Source organism: Anabas testudineus, chromosome 10 (genome assembly GCF_900324465.2).
Source record: "Anabas testudineus chromosome 10, fAnaTes1.2, whole genome shotgun sequence".
Lineage (NCBI taxonomy): Eukaryota > Metazoa > Chordata > Actinopteri > Anabantiformes > Anabantidae > Anabas > Anabas testudineus.
Window position 1 is genome coordinate 11053935 of NC_046619.1, and position 20620 is coordinate 11074554.

General features: G+C 42.1%; 1 protein-coding gene across 3 annotated transcripts in view; it reads right to left on the bottom strand.

Annotated features, from left to right (window-relative positions):
• Positions 1-80: 80 nt before the first annotated feature.
• The window catches only part of LOC113161010 (amyloid-beta A4 precursor protein-binding family B member 2), a 28802-nt gene continuing 8262 nt past the window's right edge, over positions 81-20620 (bottom strand). For 2 of the 3 annotated variants that reach the window (XM_026358495.1, XM_026358494.1), the window contains exons 9-15: positions 7901-7906; positions 5419-5533; positions 4145-4220; positions 2798-2878; positions 2584-2699; positions 2301-2483; positions 81-2091 (exon numbers count right to left, since the gene is read on the bottom strand). In XM_026358495.1, coding sequence (XP_026214280.1) covers positions 1915-2091; positions 2301-2483; positions 2584-2699; positions 2798-2878; positions 4145-4220; positions 5419-5533; positions 7901-7906 — 754 coding nt within the window. In that variant the 3' untranslated portion in view covers positions 81-1914. The remainder of the gene's footprint in view (positions 2092-2300; positions 2484-2583; positions 2700-2797; positions 2879-4144; positions 4221-5418; positions 5534-7900; positions 7907-20620) is intronic. The other variant, XM_026358496.1, reaches the window with a different exon arrangement.

The window sequence follows — 20620 nt, forward strand, 5'->3', positions numbered from 1 at the left end:
CTTTTGTGCCAAATGATTAGTTAAATAAACTTAAATATTAAGTAACTAAATCTAACACCAAAATGTGTATGCGTTACTGAACTGCCAGTGTGTCAACTTGAACTGTACTTGTCATTATTAAAGGGTTTTTGGGTACCATAGAATCTAATAAAACTGCATGTATTTACAGGGCTGGGCCAGTGCCATTTCAATGTCAATACATGATGAGTAGCTATTACATCCAATTGCAGTGGCTGGACAAACTGAAGAAGCTCCTTTTTCTTTTGGTAATGCATTTATTGTCACAACAGATTACATTTACACGGTGTAGAGATGGGTGAAGAACAGAAATGAAATGATTTACAGCATCTCTATTGTATAGTGTGTGTTTTTCATTTCGATCAGAGTTCATGTGGAGTGCAGGTGGAGGCCCCGAGCCATAGGAGCAGTGTAAAGGTTTTAAAAGCAGTGACAGCAGACTTTCTTCCTGCTGTATGTGTGTATTTGGATGTGTGTGTACTTGTTTGTGAGTGGGAGTTGACTGGCTGGATCTACTGAGGAAATGAAAGATAGTTAACCCTTACTTTATGACACCAATTTGTTCCATGCTGTCTAAGCAGGGATGACACTGTTGTGTACCACTGTTCATATAGCCATGAAAGCTTCACATCTGCCAGAGTCAAAGCCTGTGTCTGGAACTTCTTCCAACCACATAAATCTTGGATGAATATATTAAGATTCCTGAGGAAATTGTAAAGTTTGAACATAGGCAACATGACATTCTTGAGTTCTTCAACAGATTAGTCTAAATGTATGCAAACAGAATCACAACCAACTAATTTAAAGCTTTAAAATACATTAAAATCTGTTTACTTTTTTTAGTAAATGGGTAATTTATTAGGGATTGTAAAGTAAAAATGGTTAATGGGCAATCCTTGATTGTAAGTCTGTGTATAGGGAAGAGAATCATTTTTAATTGTGAATTAGAAATAGGCCAGATCTCTTATAAATCCAGTCACGGTCGAGTGGAGATGACTTGTGCTGAGAGCATCTGTTTCTTGTGTTTACACCACTCCTCTTACCTTATACCCTAATTAACTCACCAACATAAAACATAACCCATCGAAAAACATGCAAAATCAAAACCTCGTATGTCACAAACAGCTCATTCCTCCCTCGTATCTACAGGATTTGTGCCCTAAATTTCTCTTTTCCTACATACAATCATTTACATACAAGTCATTATTACAATCACTTCATTCATCCTCAGAGATGTTTTTGTTTTTTCTGTTTCAAGTTTGTCACATAGGAAACATGGAAAGGATCAAAACATTTTTATGCCATTTGGTGGGCAGCTGGAGGCTGCTGACAGGTTCCTGCCATTCTCATGGTTGCTTTCATGTCCCACCTACTAGATGACAGCAAGACAACTCCTTTTCTGTCCTGGAAGGCAACTGTATCTTAGCATCTCTGCAATCCAGTCCAGTACCTTTAACTGTGCTCATCAGTGGACAGAGCACGAAGGAAAACTGAGTAAGCTGCAAATTGTTTCCATAAGCCACCCTGGGTAATCCCATATCCTGTCTGTAGAGTGCTTGATCAAGTAATCCATCTAGCCCATATACTGTAAGGACCAGCACATGATTTTCTCTTAAAAACAGCGTTCAAAGGTCCAAGTTCAACCAATGACACCAGCAAAGATGTTGTAGATTTCCCATCCCTCCTCACAGGACAGGAAAATGTTATTTTTGTTTTTAAATCATCGGGCATTCTTGAGGATTGCTCTTCTTTCTGTCATCTGCGGTGGTTTATGTTAACTTCTACAGTATATACATCATCGGTTACCATGGCTGGTATTGATTAGGTGTTGTTGTGGCGGTAGTGTGAGTGGCATCCGGTGTCGGCGGGGGAGGGTGCAGTGGTCATCTGTGATGGTCATTGTTGGGGGAGTTCTGACGGCTGTTTCTTGGGTTTCAGAGTGTCTATGAGAGACTGGACACCACGTTTCACACTGGTGGTCACACGTCGTGTCACCGAGTCCGAAGTGGGTGAGGAGGAGGAACCAGCGCGTTGTGAGGGCGGCCGTGCCACCAGACACTTCTGATAGCGCAGCTGAGTAAGAAGGGGACACGGTTAAGTGTTGTTTTATCATTTTGTTTTTGGATTCAAATTAAATATATCTTGATCTCTGACTGTTGGTGACATTTGGGGAAAATTTAATTTTCTTCATCTTGCTTAGAGTGATGAGAAGATTGACAATATGACACAACTGCCAGCAGCAAGTTAGCTTTGCAACACTAGAAAACAGAACACGAGCTTACCACACATGCTGCTTGCACAGCCTCGGACACGCTGCCTGCATTGGGGTCACACCAGAACACATGACACTGGAAATGCTGGTTGCCAGTGTCCATAATGAAGGCGAATGTGTGCACATCCCGCCCCACACCCATGAAGGACAAGAAACGGACACGACACTCCACCAACACCTCCTCTTCCTCTTCCTGCACCATCACCAAAGAGATGAGAGTTTTATATTGACAGGTATATTCACAATTTTTAGGTATTTGTTTTTCCTTGGGATAGAAACAAGAAGTCCCTTGCCTTCTCTTTGATGACAGTAACGGTGGTGTCAGCAATACTCAGTATGACAGGAGTCCAATCCTCCTTGCCTGTAGAGGACACGAGGCTGTCTATGGCTCCATTAATTATGTCCATACCTGAGGATAAACAGTGCGAAAGTGTGTGGAGGAAATGACTACAGGGTTCTTAATGTCTTATAGTATATGTGTCGGTTTCAGTATGGGTTCAGATTTACCTATAGGTCGAGACACTGAAGTCATCCCCAGATACAGCACATGAAATTTCTGCACCAGCTCAGTCTTTGGCATGGGAAACTCTAAAGAAGAAAACACACACAAACCCTCAGATCGCCCATGGGGAATTTTATCACTAAACAACATCTAACACTAAGTTCCAAATGAGAAGTCCACATGCGATAATTGGCTTAAACTTGAGAAATAAACAAACACTGGTGAATATTTTAATATTTTAGGATGCTGCTGTCATGATTAGGGCACGGGAAAATATATTCACGCTCAAACATGCGGGATTTCATCGAGCTCAAACCCAGCTGTGTCTATTTACCCAGTGGCCTGTAGGCAGAAAAGACGAATGAGGATGATCAAAGATTTTCTATCACTTGCATCTCAATCTGTGCAGGAGTTAACATCTTTTACCCTTAGGACCTCACAATTGGCACACCGCGCAATTAGCTTTACAAGTCTGAGATGATTTCTGACAAGGTAAAATGCAAAGCCCAGATCAATGTTAAACTACACAGTAGTAAAAAATCAGTACAATGCTAAACATGACACAAACGAAGAACTCCGCTCAAACGTTGATATTAATATTAATGATGGCTCTGTCACTTGAAGAGATGGATTTCAAGTGGAAGACCATGGCGATCATCCCTCTCACTGGTTCCAAACCAGTTTTTGAATGAGAATACAGTAAGCTCAAGCAAGTCATAGCTCTGAAAGATGTAGGGGATGTTTCTCCAATACATTCTTTGATCCTCGGGTTGGGATGGGTGCTGTGGAGCACCGGGCCTCGCCTCAAAGAAACACACTAATTGGATTTTAATGAGGGCGACTGCCTGTGTTAAGCGAAGAGCCGATATCGTTCTTTTATATTCTGATGCGGGAGCTCTTTTCCTGCACGCCCCCCACCCACACACACGCAACAGCTGAGGATGAATTGTGCTGGTGCGTTTACTCTTTCTTCCTGTAATTACCTGGGATTGAGGTGAACAAGCACTGGGACTTAGCAAAATGGGAAACGGTGAAAAAGAATTAGCACGGTGAGGATAAAGCTCAGCGAATGTGGAGCAAGGAGTTGTTCTGGAGTCAGCATTATCTGCGTGCGATTGAAGCAAACAGTGCTATCTTTTCTATTAACAAATGTTCACAGTTACTCCCGAGGCGATAAGGTCATTTTTAAAATGCATATGAGTGATTTCGGATATGGAGAAGCGTTTCTCTCACATTACAGCTGCAATGTGAGACAAGAAACCACAGCAGGGGAGATAGCACATGGCTGATGAATCCAATTCTCTCATGAGGGAACTACAAAAGAAGAAGTGTGTGTGTGTGTGTGTGTGTACCTTGTAGGGGTACATCGGAGCCTGTCTGGGAGGAGCTGCCAGCTGCAGCCTTGGCACTTTTCCTTTCAGCCATAATCTACAGAAAGGTAGAGGATAAGTAAAGAGAGATGGGATAAACCACAGGGAGAAGTGGACAGAATGAGCAAAAAAAAAGAGGGTAAGTAAGAGAAAAGATAAGTGATTAGAGTAGGAATGGGGTAAAGAGAAGGAAAGGTATGGTTAAAGATGGATTCGACTTAAATTGAACTGTCCAAAAAACTCTCTCTCTCTCGTTTTCTCTGCTTGTGCTCTGCTGCTGCAGTGCACACTCTCTTTAAAGAGTGTTGAATCGTCTCCATGGCCCCTGCACTGAGCGGCTGCACTCTCATCCTGCTACAGATACTTGATTAATTGTGGGCGTCATTAATCAAAGTCTAAGGTGAGTCTGCAACTCTGCTCACAGGGGAACATGCAAGATGATGAATGCACATACACACATTCTCGCACATGCACAAAGGAAGGCCGCTCGGTGCACTGCGCAGCTGCAAGACTCAGGTCACCAGGTTTGTCTGCTGCAGTAAAGAGAAAACTACCACTATGATGGAAATAGGCGGTGTGATCAGTCAAGGAATAAAGATACTCACCCTTCCTTCAATATGGGGTAAGAGATAAGTGGAAATGAAAAGAAAAGCCTCTCCTTTCTAAATGGGCCAACGTGGCTCTGAGGGACAAGATCTGTATTTCCAAGTAGATTTATCCTTTACAAGGTCACTGCTGGACTAAGGACAGATTGGTTTCTCTCTGTGTGATGAGTTGACTGCATTATTTTCTTCATGTATTACATATTACGTTGCAGAATACACCGGCTAGTATCCATTTCCCTGTTAAATCTGTTTAAGTGTGCACACGTCTGGTCCTTAGAAATGACATACATGATTCAAGACAGAGAATTTAGAATGTACAACTCTTTAATGACTCACAATTAAATGACGTCACCATTAGAACAACAACAGTTCTAATTTATGTTCAAGTATAACTGAGTATGTTAAAATATTCAATTTTACCATTAACCTCAGAGTGTGACATATTTCATAGTGTGCTATCTTGTGTTTTACTTTAATGGAAAACTTTTTTTTTTTTTAAGTTACAGCCTTAAAAAGTATCTGTGGGTAACTGCATCAGCAGAGAAAGGTTTTTCTCTCTATCCTCAGTGGCCCTGATTAAAGCTTGATAGCTTGCTTCAGAGCAGCATATAAGCTCATTCATGTGGAGGCGGTGATGGTAATGACACCTACCTTGGAGCAGATTTCGTGAAGACTTGTGGCGATGGCTGCAGCAGGAGTATCACACCGGAACACGTGACATTTCAACACTCGTGTGTTTTTGTCTCTCGCAACATAGGCAAAGTCCCTGAATCACAGAAAGAAGACACACACTCATCACATATGTATATCTGATGCAGGTGAGGAACAAACTGAATATTTAATATGATGCACCTTCAACACAGATGACCCAAAGTTTTTGCTTTGTCAAAGGGGCATTAAGTAGGAAATTCTGTGTCATGAAAGATGATTCTGTGATTATGTTTTACCAGCAAATGATCTTTCTTTGCATATTATTACAAAGAAAGAAAAACAACAGAAGACAGTGAGAGAGAAAGGCGAGTTCTAGGTTTTCTAAGCTTAAGAGAAAGCAGAATAGCACAAATAATCTTGCATTTATCTGAGGATTTCATCTTATAAATTTGTGTTTTTTACCTTAATATTATTTATTCCACCTCACAACACTCCTTCCATATATCGTAAGTGGGGGAGTCAGGTTTTATTCACTGAACTTCAATACACTGAATGGTTTTTCAGCAGATCGATTATAGCTGTCCTCTTTGGTATTACTCCTAGGAGAACCGTGTTTGCATACTGTGATCAAACACTTTAAGGGCTGATGGTATTTCTCAAAGGGCACCTAGGTTATGGTCAATGCAGCAGGTGGATATGATTGCCAATTTACAGTTAACATCTCCTTCAGCAGTTTTTCTTAAGTTAGTTAGGATTTTTCGCAGTGTCTGGAAATATCTAGATTACTTTTTATTTGACATCTGTTCCAATCTTTCAACCCACATTTTATTCCCACTTCCCCATTGTTTCATCTTTTCTCCCATTCCTTATGCATTATCACGAACTGAGCCACTGCATACACTATAAAAGTTTGTCTTTGGATGTGCACTCTGTTCTGAAACTTTCCAATCCTCTCCTTGCAACCATTTAAAATGTCAGCTGTTCAACAGTGGAGCAGAAGCCAGCAAACGACATCACCTTTCAACACATTTCATGTATAGGTTAATCACAAATGACAACAGAAGTTTTATTACTTCAATTTGCATCATGATATATTTACCTCTTCTCTAGACAGTGCTTGTAGGAGCTCAGCTCTAATTAGCTCACTCATTTATTGTGAAAAGGTTCCTTCATTATTTAAGTCATTTACAGACTGCCAGGAGCTTGGCTCAGTCTTGCTGTAATTTCCTCTAAAGCAATCACAGTGTATTTGATGAACAGAATCCTTAAAGCCCCTTTAACATGTGACATATGTTGGAAGATGTTGTTGCAGGTTTCTCCATCCCTATTCATTTTTTCACCGAAAATGGTTGCTGCCACTTTTGGCTGACACACACACACACACACACACACACACACACACACACAGGTATGCATACAGGCAGATGGGAGGCAGATGCATGTCCCAGTGCCAGAGGAAAACATGTGCAGGGAGCTTCACAGTGGGGCCACATGGAAAGAAAATGGAAAAGAAAAATGAGGAAGGGGAGCGGCAAACTGAGAGAGGAAGCTCCACTGAGAAGAAAACTTTATGCAGACAGTGGGTAGGAGATGAAACACACCTACATGTGGGAGGTAGCACATGCACATACACACACACAGACGAGATAAAAAGATAGACACGGCTCCTCCTCGTTAACAGGTGAGACAATCTGCAGAACGAAAGGCGGGTGGACGTGTTTCCAGCCAGGGTCGAGATGAATGAGCAAACAATGCAGAGAGAAAGAGCGAGAGTGGGGACATGCAGAGAGGCCAACTGGATGACAGTGTCACCAGATGCAGCTGAACGGCTCCATGCACACACACACACACACACACACGCGCACACAAAAACAGGGCATGCTCCAGAATAACCGTAAACACAAACAGAAATATGGCGAACACAGCTGGCATTTATCACAGAGGGCTCTTTGTGTTTATGGGTCCATTATCGGGCCTGTCTCCTCTGCTTAATTGTGTGCTCACACACTTTGGGTCGATAATGCTCCCTGCCTGTGGCCAGGAAGGAAAGTATGATGGGACATGGCAGTGTGTGTCTGTGTGTGTGTGTGTGTGTGTGTGTGTGTGTGGTTATGCTTCCAGTGCACTTCATTCACGGACATTTGAGCAGTGTGTCACCAAAGCAGCATGAGTGGCCTTGCCGCGCATATTACAGATTGTTCTTTTATGACTTCTCTACTCTCTCCGGGGGATCAAAACACTATAAAACAGCATGCAACTCTTAACAGGAAATAGCCTATGGCCAGTCTGGCTCGCTGATGATTTAACACTAGTGTAGACCTTCCTGTAAAGAGCAACAGTGACTCTGGGCAACACAAAGTCTTTGATTTGACGCCTGAAGTGACAGATGTGATTGCACAGGAGTGATGGGGGCGTGGTAGTGTTAACCCGACAATTACTGAAAACAATAGCGGAGCACAATCACACCACGAGAAGCAGTTACCTTTCTCTGGGTCCCAGGAAGCAGCAGGAGGAGGAGGAGGGAGGTGGGGAAAAGAGGGAAGGACGTGAGGGGGAAGAAAGGAGAAGAGTGAAAGAAAAAGAAAGTGTGGGATGGAAAATTATAAGATAGGGAAATAAGAAAAGTGAAAAGAAACCAGGCAGAAGATGGGTTAGAGAAAAAAGAACACGTTAATACAGAAACACATCGAGTCAGAAACATAATGCTCTTTCATGCCATTCACTGTTATCATGAGTATTGTGTGTGTGTGTGTGTGTGTGTGTGTGTGTGTGTGTGTGTGTGTGTGTGTGTGTAAGCTAAGAGCTCAGTTCTGTGTGCTTTTCATTTCAGTGGCTTAGCATTCATCTAAATTATGACACAGCACACCTTTTCCTGTTAGGTGCACCAACATACTTGCACACACACACACACACACACACACACACACACACACACACACCTTGTTGCAGTTCTCCCTGTTTCCATCTCTACATTACATTTCCCTCCTCCAAATCTCTTTCATCCTTCTCTTTGCTCTCGCTCTTTAATCTTCCTTTCACTCTTCAGCTCTCTCATTCTCGCAATCTTCTGCTCACTCACTCCTTTTTTTTTTTGTTTTTGTATTCCACGACACGAGAAAGCCCCCAGAAAAGAAAAAAAAAAACAAAAAAACGATGCTGCAAACAATGATTCATATCAACGGTGTAACTCATCACAGCTGCCATGTAGTGTGTGACAATGCGTTATCGGGAACACGACGAAGGAGACGCAGAAGGCTAATTCAAACATCGACCGCCTTTGATTCCTTTATGGTCCACTTAATAAGACACTGTGTGTGCGTGTGTGTGTGTGTGTGTGTGTGGTAGCAGCTGGTGGATTATTACAAACAGGGAATCTTCTGAGTCAGAGCGTTAGAGCTGGTGCTTCGACTTTGTGTCTACAAACAACGCGCGCATGCACACTAACACAGACATATGTCTGGTAAATCAATGAATGCATAAACTGCCTAAAAGCTTTCACTCGCTACATGTGAACGTGTCTACACATGCCGGTTTCTTTTTTTTTTTCCTCTGTGTTTGAATTTAATTCAAGTTTTGAGTCCATTTAGTTTCTATTATATTGCTTCTACTCCATTTCTAATTCAGACTTCATGCCCTTTTCACCGCCAGTCACTTTGGTGGAATTGGATTTCGGTGTCAAAATCTTGTAAGGCCTCAAAAGCCGCTCTCCATTTACCTCAACATTACATCCCATTCTTTGCTCTCCACAACTAATTTGCATGCGAGTGTCAGGCTGAAAGTGCAAATGCTTTAATAGTGATGGAAGAAGGTCACACCCGACTCAAACCCACCTCTCTAAAAATTGCCACCATCACGCTGACCTTATTTAACCTTGACAGCACATGACTGAGACTAAGCCAGCTGCAATGCATCGTTTTCCACACTTTGGCTTAAGATGGTATTTTTTCCACACCTAAAAACTGGATTTTAGAAAGGAGAAAAACTGAGACTTTGGAATACAGCAACCTATAAACGTTCAGTGTGGTCATGTTGTCACACATAAATGCAGTTTTCAGATTTGGTAGTTTACTGGACAGGCTGAGCAGAAATGGAGAGAGACATGTGTTACTTATTTTAGAATTACGGAGCAGGCTTTTCTGACCTGAGTTAATAGAGGGGATGACACATTGTGGAGAGAAAGAGGCAGCAAATCAACCAACAGCCGAAGATGAATGACACACAGACCTCAGAGGTGCAGTGAGAAGTTTTGGCAGGAAAGTCAGGGGTGGATTGATAGATAAAATGTCGAGAGGGGAGTCATAAAGACAGGAGGCCAGAGAGCCAAAATGAAAAGGTGGGAGTGTAGAAGAGAGGAATGGAAGCGCGGAGTGAGACCCACTGGGGCCTGGATGGTGGAGAACAGGTGGAGAAGAGATGAAAGGTATGAAAACACCAAAGCAAAGAGATGCGTTAAAGCTAGACTCCCACCACTCACGTTTTCTGTTTCTCTCTCTCTGTGTGCTCCACATATTTCCAGAGCTGAATAAAGGATGATTGACTCACTACTACCAATCTCTCTTTGATCCCGATGGCTGTGAAGCCGGCTCAGCTGGAGTGGGTGCATACAACTTGCAGATTAAATGAGGTCACGACTGCAGATGTATGGCGAACCAGGTTTGAAAAAGCCACACATAACTGTCGGCGTCTGCAGCTCTGACATCAGTCGCCCACCATCAGTAGTACTAGAAGTGCTGTGTGTCGTAGTAGTAACATTAACATATGTATGTCTGAGGGAAAATCCCACGTTTGCATACTTAAACATAGCTTAAGTATCCAAGAGATACTGTACTATAGTCTGATGTATTCCCACATTTTTAGATTGTTAGATTCCAAATTTGTAATGTGAATTTTACCCATTTTATTTCTCACAAACACAACTAAGATGTTATAAATCTGCTGCTGACAGGTTGACAGCTACTGATCCCAAATGTAGAGAGAAAATCTATATGCAAAACCTGTAGACCACAAGCACTGAGCTTTCTGTTGGTTGGCGTTTGTGCCTCATTTCTAATGGTTTTCTGCATGAAATATGAGTATCGATTGCTTGTGTAAATGCGATAAAACTGCAAAACATAATATCTTTCCTACTTATATCCTGAAATACTTGAGCCCCTAAGATTTCATGCAGCTTGTAAGCTACGGTGGCCTGTAATGATGAGTTGAAGTTAGAGACTGTCTGCGAGATTTTAGTTTTGCCAAACACACAACTCTGCTTTCCAGTCGTTGCCATTTAAAGAAAAATCATGCAACACCGTTAAAATAGGGCACTATTTTGTTTATTTTAGCCGCTAAACTTATACACGAATGACTATAAAAAAAGATTTTATACAGAAACGAGGAAACTACTTTTAAAAACAATTGCACTATTTTTATGAAACATTTCACAGCAGCGCTGCAGCTTCATGTTACAACACATAACGCCACGCTGTTTATTGCTCACCAATTATCATAAAAATCAGACACTTGCAGTTAACAACTAAATTGGCCAAGGTATGGAGGCAAGTCAGCAATAATTACCTATAAAAACTCCCTCGCCTTGCCTGTAATTGTTTTTGCCCTTTTATTTCTTTTTTTGCCATAAGCACCATAGTTTGCAAATACAATGCTCAATATTTTAGATAAAGCACTACTTAGCTATCACTGTATGATTCAGATAGTTTACAGAGAATAACATCGCTATGCATCTTCAGGTGCTAACATGGAGCAATAAACTGAAGTGTTCTGCAAAGGCTGCAGTAAAAGCGCCTTTTTAAGAGGCAGTGAAAACAACACAAATGTAACTAGTCCCCAGCCTACTCTGCTGTGCATCTTCTCCTCTGTAGCTTCCAGTATCGCTCAGTGGAGACTCATGTCTTCTCCAAACCATCTGTCACATGCAGGCACCACACACACACACACACACACACACACACACACACACACACACTTCACACAGACTTCAGTTATCAAACAGCTTTACAGTGTCTGGGTAGTGCCGGCCGCTATGCAAATGCACTTACATATGCTAATTGCTCAGCCAAATGCTGATTAGAAATGTCTGAGGAGAACATTCTTGTGACTTTCCTGTCAGCAGAAAATAGATAGGGAGGCAGTGAGGGCCAGATGTGTGTACAGTGCGTGTGCATGGAAATATATTATTTATATACTTATTGATTGAAACTGAACTGGTAACCTATGAGAGCTGTCAGTGATCTGACTCTGGCATCAGTTGAATGTGGATGTGGATCTGATCCAGTTTACAAGTTAAGTTCAAAGTCGGATTGTCACAGGTGAGCGCGAAGCTAGAGTAGAAATATCAGTGGTATGGTGATTTGTAGGAAAGTCTTTTCAACCGCACGATAAAGAGAAGAACAAAACAGCTAGAAGGTATATTTATATTTAGCAGCCGTTTTCCTCTAGTTATACAGGTTTTTGCAGCACTTGTGTGAATCTTTGTTTTGCAATGTAAAAGCTGAATGCAGCATAACATCACCTAAAGTTAATCTGTATGACTTATATTAATAATTATAACACTTACATAAAGTACAGATTCTAGTAGCACAAGAAAATCTATTCAGCGCATTCTGTAACAAAAAAAAACGTCTTCATTTCTATTTATCCAAACTCAATAAACACTGAATTACACTGCTGTAAAGAAACCGTTTCTTAAAATTGGACCTGTGAGAGCTGAAAATGGTGTCTGCAGAAAACAGTGAATATTGCTCACGACTGAAGTTTATCGTAGTTTATCGTAATGGAAACATGGAAAATGCAAATAAAAAAATGTAATAAAGAGCCATTAATAGTACTCAACAGAGCTGCCGACTGAAACTGTAGTTTTACTGTATTATTGATGCTATTCTAGTTTCCCACTGTCCTTTACAGCTGGATCTGTGCTGTATGTGCAGTTCAATGCTGCTTTGATATCCAGTGTGTTAATTAGGACTTGACCATCTCTTATATTCAATTAAAGGGTGACTTCACACATTTTCAACTTGCTTCATAGTGTTCTAGTTTGGTCAGTACATGTTATTTAAATTCTGTCCTCTCTGCTTCTATCTGAAAAACCCCTCTGAATGACGTCATGTGGACTATTTCAGTTCAGATGATGTCACCTTGGGGAGACCTGCACCTCCAGACAGCTAGAGGAGATGATCAGGTGGGAGTGGAGACATAATTTCATACAGGAATGGCAGTAGGATGTTTAAAACCATTAATATTCAGGTCTTAAAGAACGAGAAAAAGCAATTTAAAAATCTGCGAAGTTTGAAATTTCACAGTTGAAGAAAATAAATTTGTCACGAGTCTATTTTATATTACATCTTTGTGCTTTGATTAATTTCCTTTAGCATTCTGTTTCTTCATATTGTCACTTTGCTCCTGCTACTTTATCCCAGAAGATACAATATCCTTTCCTTTTTGTAGCTGATATCTTTTTCACAGCATTTAATGCAGGAGTCTGAGAATAGAAAAATGTTTAATTATTGGCTTTATATATGAAACTAACTTGGCTATAATGGCGTTTTACATAGGTAACCTTAAAAAATCATCTGAAAATATCAGCCTGTGGCTGTATTGGTAGAGCTGTTGCTGTTTTGTTTTTCATTTTGACAAATAAATGTATTGACTTGCTGAGAGTTTTCTGAGAAAATCAATAGCCCTCTGAGGTCTATGCATTCAGAACGGAGCTGCAGGCTGGAAAGATCACTAATTATAATGTTATGAGTCATGTGTTTTGATCAGACCAAAACCAAATGTAAGTAATGACACAAACACTAGTGTGCTCACCAAGACATATGCACGCACCACAAATGGATTTTTTCACATGCCTGTGTGTGTTTTAAGTAAACACACAAGATCCACTGATGATTAATTAGTGAGCTTTAGACCTGTTAGTAGGCATTTTTCAAACTTTGAATAGAACCAGCTGCTTCCAGTCTTCAAGCTAACTAATTAGTGTTAGGGAGGGGTCTCAATTGTATCAGCTAACTCTCAGCAAGAAACCAAATAAGCTTATTTGCCAAAATGTTGAACTAGTCTACTACTAAAAGTTGTCAGATGAGCAGAATAGTGGAGCTAATTTGTACTTAACTAAAAGCAACACCAGTAAAACCTCTTGTATCCACAGTGGAACTTGAGTACTTAAAGCATTTGTGACAACAGAACCGGGTAAACCCCTCTGCGACCCGGTGAATTAGTCATGGCCCACAGCCATTAGACCTAATGTAGAATGTCTGTGCATAATTACCTCACTACACCGTAAACTTGTTTACAGCGCAAAGATGAGCAGCAAAATGAGCGCCAGGGGCCAGAGAGAGCACAACAATGAAGGAGGACGCCCTCACCAAATAACACATACTCCCTGCTCTCTACGAACACATGCAAACTCACAGGCAGATAGATGAACACACACACACACACACACACACACACACAATCGCCGATATTGCCCAAGGCAGCAGAGAACTAGGGCAAAATCAAGTCAAAAATAAAAATAAAACTATTGTCTATGGTGAGTTAAAGTGCTGTCTATGGTTCTGTTAGTTCTGCTGTTAGTTTCTATGAAAACACACTGATTTATAAAGCTGATGGTGAAAATGATGTTTAACTAAAAAAAAGGTGGGAAACGCACAGAACCTCGGTTTAACTACGTGCTGTTTTGTGACCCAATTCTAAGCATTCATGGTGGCAGAGTGGCAAATGAGAGAGGGAGGGGCCACGAGCCAAGGAGGTACACGCAGTTTGTGTCAACACTCATCACATTGCATAAAATATTTGAGAGTAGAGAGAGGTGGGTGGGCAAGATGGAAAGACAGAGAGAGAGAGAGAGAGAGAGTGTGTGTGTAGGGGGGGACGAGGGATGGGGGGGAAGTGACTGGGTGGGCAAGAGAGGGAGAAAGCTGATGTCCTGCTGTTCCCTCTGCTCTTGATCATTTATACATCACACAATGCTGTAGAGTGTGTGTGTGTGTGTGTGTGTGTTATTGTTCACAACCACTGATATTCTTGACGGAGATAAACCTTCAGGGAGATGTCACTTCAGTAGAGGCCCCCATTCATGTTATCCTACTACTGTGTGTGTGTGTGTATGTGTGTGTGTGTGTGTGTGTGTGTATGTGTGAGAGATTACAAGTGTGTGTGAGCGCACAGGGAGATGGTTTCCGATTGTAGAGCTAGTCCCAGCTCGACCCACACTTTGGATCATGCTACATGCATATAACCTAATTAGCTGCATGTGCCATAAATCATTATGGTTTGTGCACACACAGTACAGTGATTTGCAGTCTCAGTGCATTTATTATATTTTGTAAAGGGCTATTTCACCAAATTAGAAGAAGAATATTTACTAACAATGGCCGACACTGAGATTAGTTAATTAATGAATGAATCGCAAAAACGATTAAAATTTTCCTGGTGCCATTTCTTTATCATTGCAAAACTAAACGGATCATTTTGATGATTTAAACCTATGGTATGACAACACAAGCTACACAATTTTCTCAAAGAATTTTAAAAATGTATTCTAACATTTTTTAAATCACGCGATTAATAATAAATAAATAAAAATAAATAAATAAGCAGCACTTTTTCTCACTTAGCTCAGCTTGTGTCTTTTGTAATACCAATAAAGGTAGCTCAACATTTAAGTAACATACCACAAATATTTAACTAAGGAACAGTTTCTGATAACGTATTCTGTATAAACAACATAGAATGATATAGATATTTTAAAACCTGCATGTCAGTTGTTACCAGTAAGAAAATACATTCCTGTCTAATAGCTATTTAAAAATGTTAAATACTTTTTTTCAAAATGTTTTTGTATTTGTTTCAATTAAAGGTGTGATTAGGTTCCTATGCTGGTTATTTAAAACTAAAATCCATCAGTTTTTTATGCATCTTATTCTGATCCTGTAGAAGGTCATGGGACTGGAGCAAACCCCAGCTGACATTGGATGAGAGACTGACAGGTTGTCAGTCCATCCCAGGGCTGATAAAACCCTTTTAAACAAATAGGTTAGAGAGACACTGTTTCCACTAAAGCTTCAAGTCAGCACATTTACCTCACTTGAATTAGAGTGGTTGATGTTTTTAGCCAATCAGGCTCAAGCAATGTGACTCTGCATTCCTGTTGGGATGTAAAAATAATTCACTAATCTTTAACTTTTTTATTTGCGTCTATTTGAAAAATTGATTTTATATTGAAACTGTGTTTTTACATACAATACATTTATTCTGCTAAGCATACAGAGAACTGACCCACTAAAAACACAATCGAGTGCTTCCAAATGTGTTGCGCATTCAAAAATATTCACTTGAAACATTCTCTAACCACTTCTGCTGTCTGTAGTTTGAATAGATGGATGAGCTGCAGGCAAACACTGACTGTGCCAGCGTCCTGCTGTGTTCAGCTCCGTATGATCAGCGAACATCAGCATCACCTCACATCACTGCCCGCAGTGGCCGGGACTAGTGAGGGTTTTATCGGGAGGAGATTTATCGGCTGGTTGGGGCAAGGCAGGGGATCTATAGGAGGAACAGGAGAGGTAATCTGTCAGGAAGACAGGGATTACAGCAGGTGTGCCTAACAATGCTAATGTGTGAGAGAGGGAGAACGAGAGAGAAGGTGGCGTGTTTTTTAAAGGTTCGGGTTTAACTCAGGGTCTTTGTGTCCATCTGACTCTTCTGGGATGAAGAGCGAGCACGGCACACAGCTCCTACCATAATGAACCTTTAGGGGATGAGGGACGCTGGGAGGCTGGGTGGACTTATTTTGACATGACGTGTGTGCAAGTATGCAGAGAAGTGGGAGTGATGAATTGTGGGTAGATGGAAGTAGCTGACGACTTGCAGTGAAAGAGAGAGGTCGGTATAGGTCTCAAATCGGAGCCGGAGTGGGGAGGAAAGGCCATCAATCACTTTGGCGTCTATCGAGTGGGTCTAGGTGTTCGAGCTGTGTCCCTGTGGGCCATCAGAGGGGGCCCTGCATGTTAATTAAGGCTACAGGAGCCTGGCATCAGCAAATTAGCTGCAGTTCAACTGGGACGCCATGATTGAAGGGTGACTGCGACAACTTGAACATGCACATTCGCTCCATTGACATAAAAAGAGGTGATCACTAGAGTGTGAGCATTAAAATATTTATGATAGCGGAGACTCGAACGTCCTTTTCTCTGCTCGGGCTCCTTCTCAACATGCCACAGCTGTCCACAGAAGGTCAGCAATGGGGGGAAATAAGTGAGAGCTGCAGGGAATAAGCAAGCAGAGTCCCACTGCTGCCCATTAATGAATATGAATGAATTGGAGTATGGGTGTGTGTTTGCCTGAGCGGGCTGCTTCTGCATGTGTTTGTGTGTGTGTGTGTGTGTGTGTGTGTGTGTGTGCTCCTACATCTGCTGATGAGCCATTAGTGAGGAAAAGCAACAATAGTTCACTTTTATAGCAGGAAAAGCACACAGACATCAGTGATATAAAAAGACACAATTAAAGGCGTAACACATAACAGTGGCGCACGTTCACTGCTTCTCAATAGTGTTGTCTCAGTCTCAGTAAGTCACATGCCAAGGACAAGAAAACATTTCACTCACAAAGGCTTTTTGTCCTTTGGATATTGTTTCTCAGCTCATCTCTTCTCTCCTCCTTCCTTTCTATGTACAGAAGAGAGAGACTCCGCATACACGAAGAGTGAAGACGCTCATCATCAACATATAAACTTCACCTAGACATGTGTCCCTCACTCGAACAAATTCAGGAGGCAGTGCAAAATGTCTATGTCGAAAAATAGTAATAGTCTGGCTCTGCAGAATTCACTCGCACTCAAATAAACCAAGCGCAGTATCCAACAGCTCCAAACAGCCGTGACACACACTTTGAGAAATCCCTGCAGCACATCCAGACTCTTTAATCTTGCCTCTCTCAATCCTCCCTTTGCTTACTTCATCTTTCTTTCTTTTTTCCCCATCGCTCTTAAGCTTTTTTCTTTCTTATCTGGCTCCCTGAAAATCTTGTTCATGCCTCGGTGACACTGCTGCTGACAACCTGCATCCCCACACCTGATGGCTAACCAGAGGGAGAGAGAGAGAGGGGATCAAGTACAAAGTTTGAAGTGAGGCTCACAGCAGGAGGCTAAGAAGTAAATGAGTGTAAAAACAATGCATGAAAGTAGGACTGTTGTTGTGTCCTCCACACAAACGGAGCAATTAGCGATTCACGGGAAAGGGGTGATGTTGGCACCGAAAGAGAGGCAGTAATGGATGACTGTAGGGGGGGGAACGGATGGATGGATGAGCAGAGCTAAAGCAGTGAATGAATACGAGATAGGAGTACTCACATCGACAGACATTCTCGCCCCGTTACCAACAAAGCCCTGTTAGCTCCTCTGCCACAGTGACATTGCCACAGCCCCTTCGCCGAGGCGCCCAGGGGTAAATCTCTTCCTGCCTGCCTCTCTTCTTCCTCTTCTTTTTGTAATCCTCTGGGGCTCCTTTTCCCTTCACTTCTCCCCCTATCCTTCCCCTCCCCCTTCCTCTCCTTCTCCTCCTCTTCCTTCGGCTGCCACTTCTCTCTCCCTTTCTTCCTCTACAGCCGTCTTTCTTTGCTTTGCTTGGCCGGTCTGAAGAGTCTCCGGCAAGGTCCTGCTGTGTCCTGCTCAGCGCGAGCAGCGAAGTGTGCTCCTCTCCCCCCCCCCCCCCTCACTGGCTCTCCATTGCTCTATTTGTACACCACTCTCTCTCGCAAAGCCCCATCACTCCTTCTCCTGAACTCTCCCTCGTCTCGAGGATCTTCTCCTCTTCCTCAGTGGCTGCTACTTTATCTCTGCCTGCCTAGTCCTCAAGTGAAGCTGGAAAACGGGGAAGGTTTGCACCCCGCTAAAGTGCAACGGCAGGACAAACAAAGAGCAGCACAGAGAAGAAGAGGGAGGCAGAAAGAGGCGCTGGAGAGAAAGAGCAGAAATAGCACAGGAGCACTACAGACAGAAAGAAGTGGTGGAAATGGCATGCACACTCACTCGCTCACCGTCACACGCGTACAACAGAGAGTGCTCCAGATATAGATTCATCATCAATTCAAAGCCATTTGCATAGACACACACATACATGTGCATGCGCAAACACAGGCGTGTACGTCGTCAGACTCGCTGAGTGCTCCAGATATAGCTTCATGACTTCATTGTGGAGCGAACCCCTCCTCGTCCCACCCCGCTTCAGAGACGGGGGGAACACATTCATATTGAATCAAGCTGGAGGAGAGTGAGTCGGAGAACATTCAGGACAAGACTGGAAATATTCCTCAGATAGACAGATGGAAACAGAGACAGGAGACAGGAGGAGAGACGGATGGAGAGAGACGGGGAGTTTTCACTGTGCATTATTTCCTTCATTTTTCAATTCCTTCTTCTTTCTATACACAGTAAAGAAACACATCTTTCTGTCTGTCACCATCTACTAGCTTCAATCAGTTAGTTCAGGCAAGTCAATCAGCCACAGGTCAGCACAATGTTCCTGCGTTTCTCACGTCAGTAGATGGACACTTCAGCAAAGTATGTGGCCGAATGAAGGTTGCAGCCTTGTGTGATTGTTGAACCCAGTAATCCAAGACCATGAACAGTATCACGCAGCCTCCTATCTACTTTTCTATAAGGTCCATAAGGAACCCGACTGCAGGATTTGCTCCAATTCAAAGGTGAAAGGGTTTTTTGGCAATTACATGTTCAAAGAAAAAAAAAGAAACACAAAATCAAACTGAAGAATTCACAGCACTGAACAAAGGATATTCATGACTGGACTATTTATAAAGGGCCAATTAAAACAAAGACCATTCACATATTATATAACACACAGGGAAATAATAATCATAGAAATAAATGCTAGGCCTTTCATATTTTATACTGAGCTCTGTAGTTAGAAGGAAAACTGAACTCTACTTCAAGAACGAGACAGATTAGATAAAGATCCTAAAACATGTTATGAAACTTTCTGAACATACACACTATTGAACATTAACCACACTATTGTCTAAAACTTTATGCATGCTCTAGTCCCTTTAATCCCAAAAGACTGACTTGTGGCCTTGCATACTTACCTCTCCTAAAGAATTAAACAGCTCCACACCACAAATCCCTGCCACGCAATTGCACTTCAGGGTTACGAGCTTTGCTGGATGCACAGACTTTGAATATAGTGCACTCTAGTGGCAGCCGTGAGCTACTTCAACCCCTGACAAAATATCCTCTTGTCTCATCCACCAACAGTTTACCACAGTGCACAGATGCAGGATACTGCACAACAATTTGCTGTATACATGGACAAGTACATATTAGTCACAGACCATCACATCACACACACTCCAGCCAGGGCAGTACAACCAGAGTCATGAGCCTGCAAGCAAACCAAAAAGAGCAGACCGCATGCTGAAGATTTTAAAGTGCTGGTGGCGGAGAGAACGAGTACAATGTACTGTGTTGCTGTAAGAGAGAGAACTAGATGGAGTGAGAGAAAAGAGGATAAGTGGGAGAGCTATCCTGAGCCGACCCTCCTCTCTTTTTTCCACTACACGCTTTATCCATTACCGCTGAGAGAGACAGCCACTGAAAGTTTCTCAATCCTCTGAGACGAAAGAGAGTGGAGGGACTCACTTTATTTCTCTCCCTCTCTTTATCTATCTCACACACACACGCAGCTAATGTTTTGGTCGGGCCGCTGTTGCGGGAAAGGAAAAAAAAAAAGGAGAAAGACAAGAGGGAGAGAAGATGAGTGAGCTGGTGCGAGGAAACCGTGTGAAAGAGGCTGCAGCGGCAAAAACACAAAAGACAAAGAGAAAAGCCCCCAAATTAAACCAGGAGGAGAGAAATGAGAGAATAAACAAGGTAACATGGCACAAGAAAGCACGGGGGAGTAAAAGTGAGATCAAGCCTTTTACGCAGATGCTATTCTAAAAGTCCATTTTCACCCAATCCTTTAACAGCTGATTACACACATCAAGACCTGACAGCTGCTTGGACTGCAGACTTTATGAGGTTAGAAACATGCACCCCAATATCACTCACACAAATCCAGGCTGTAGCAAAGCGGTAGCACATTTTAAGATTCAGATTTTGGATGTTCAGAGTTAATGTCCTGCTGCTTTAATCAGCTTAGAAACAGTGTATATCGTCGATATCTGACTCTGGTGACGATCAGACCTG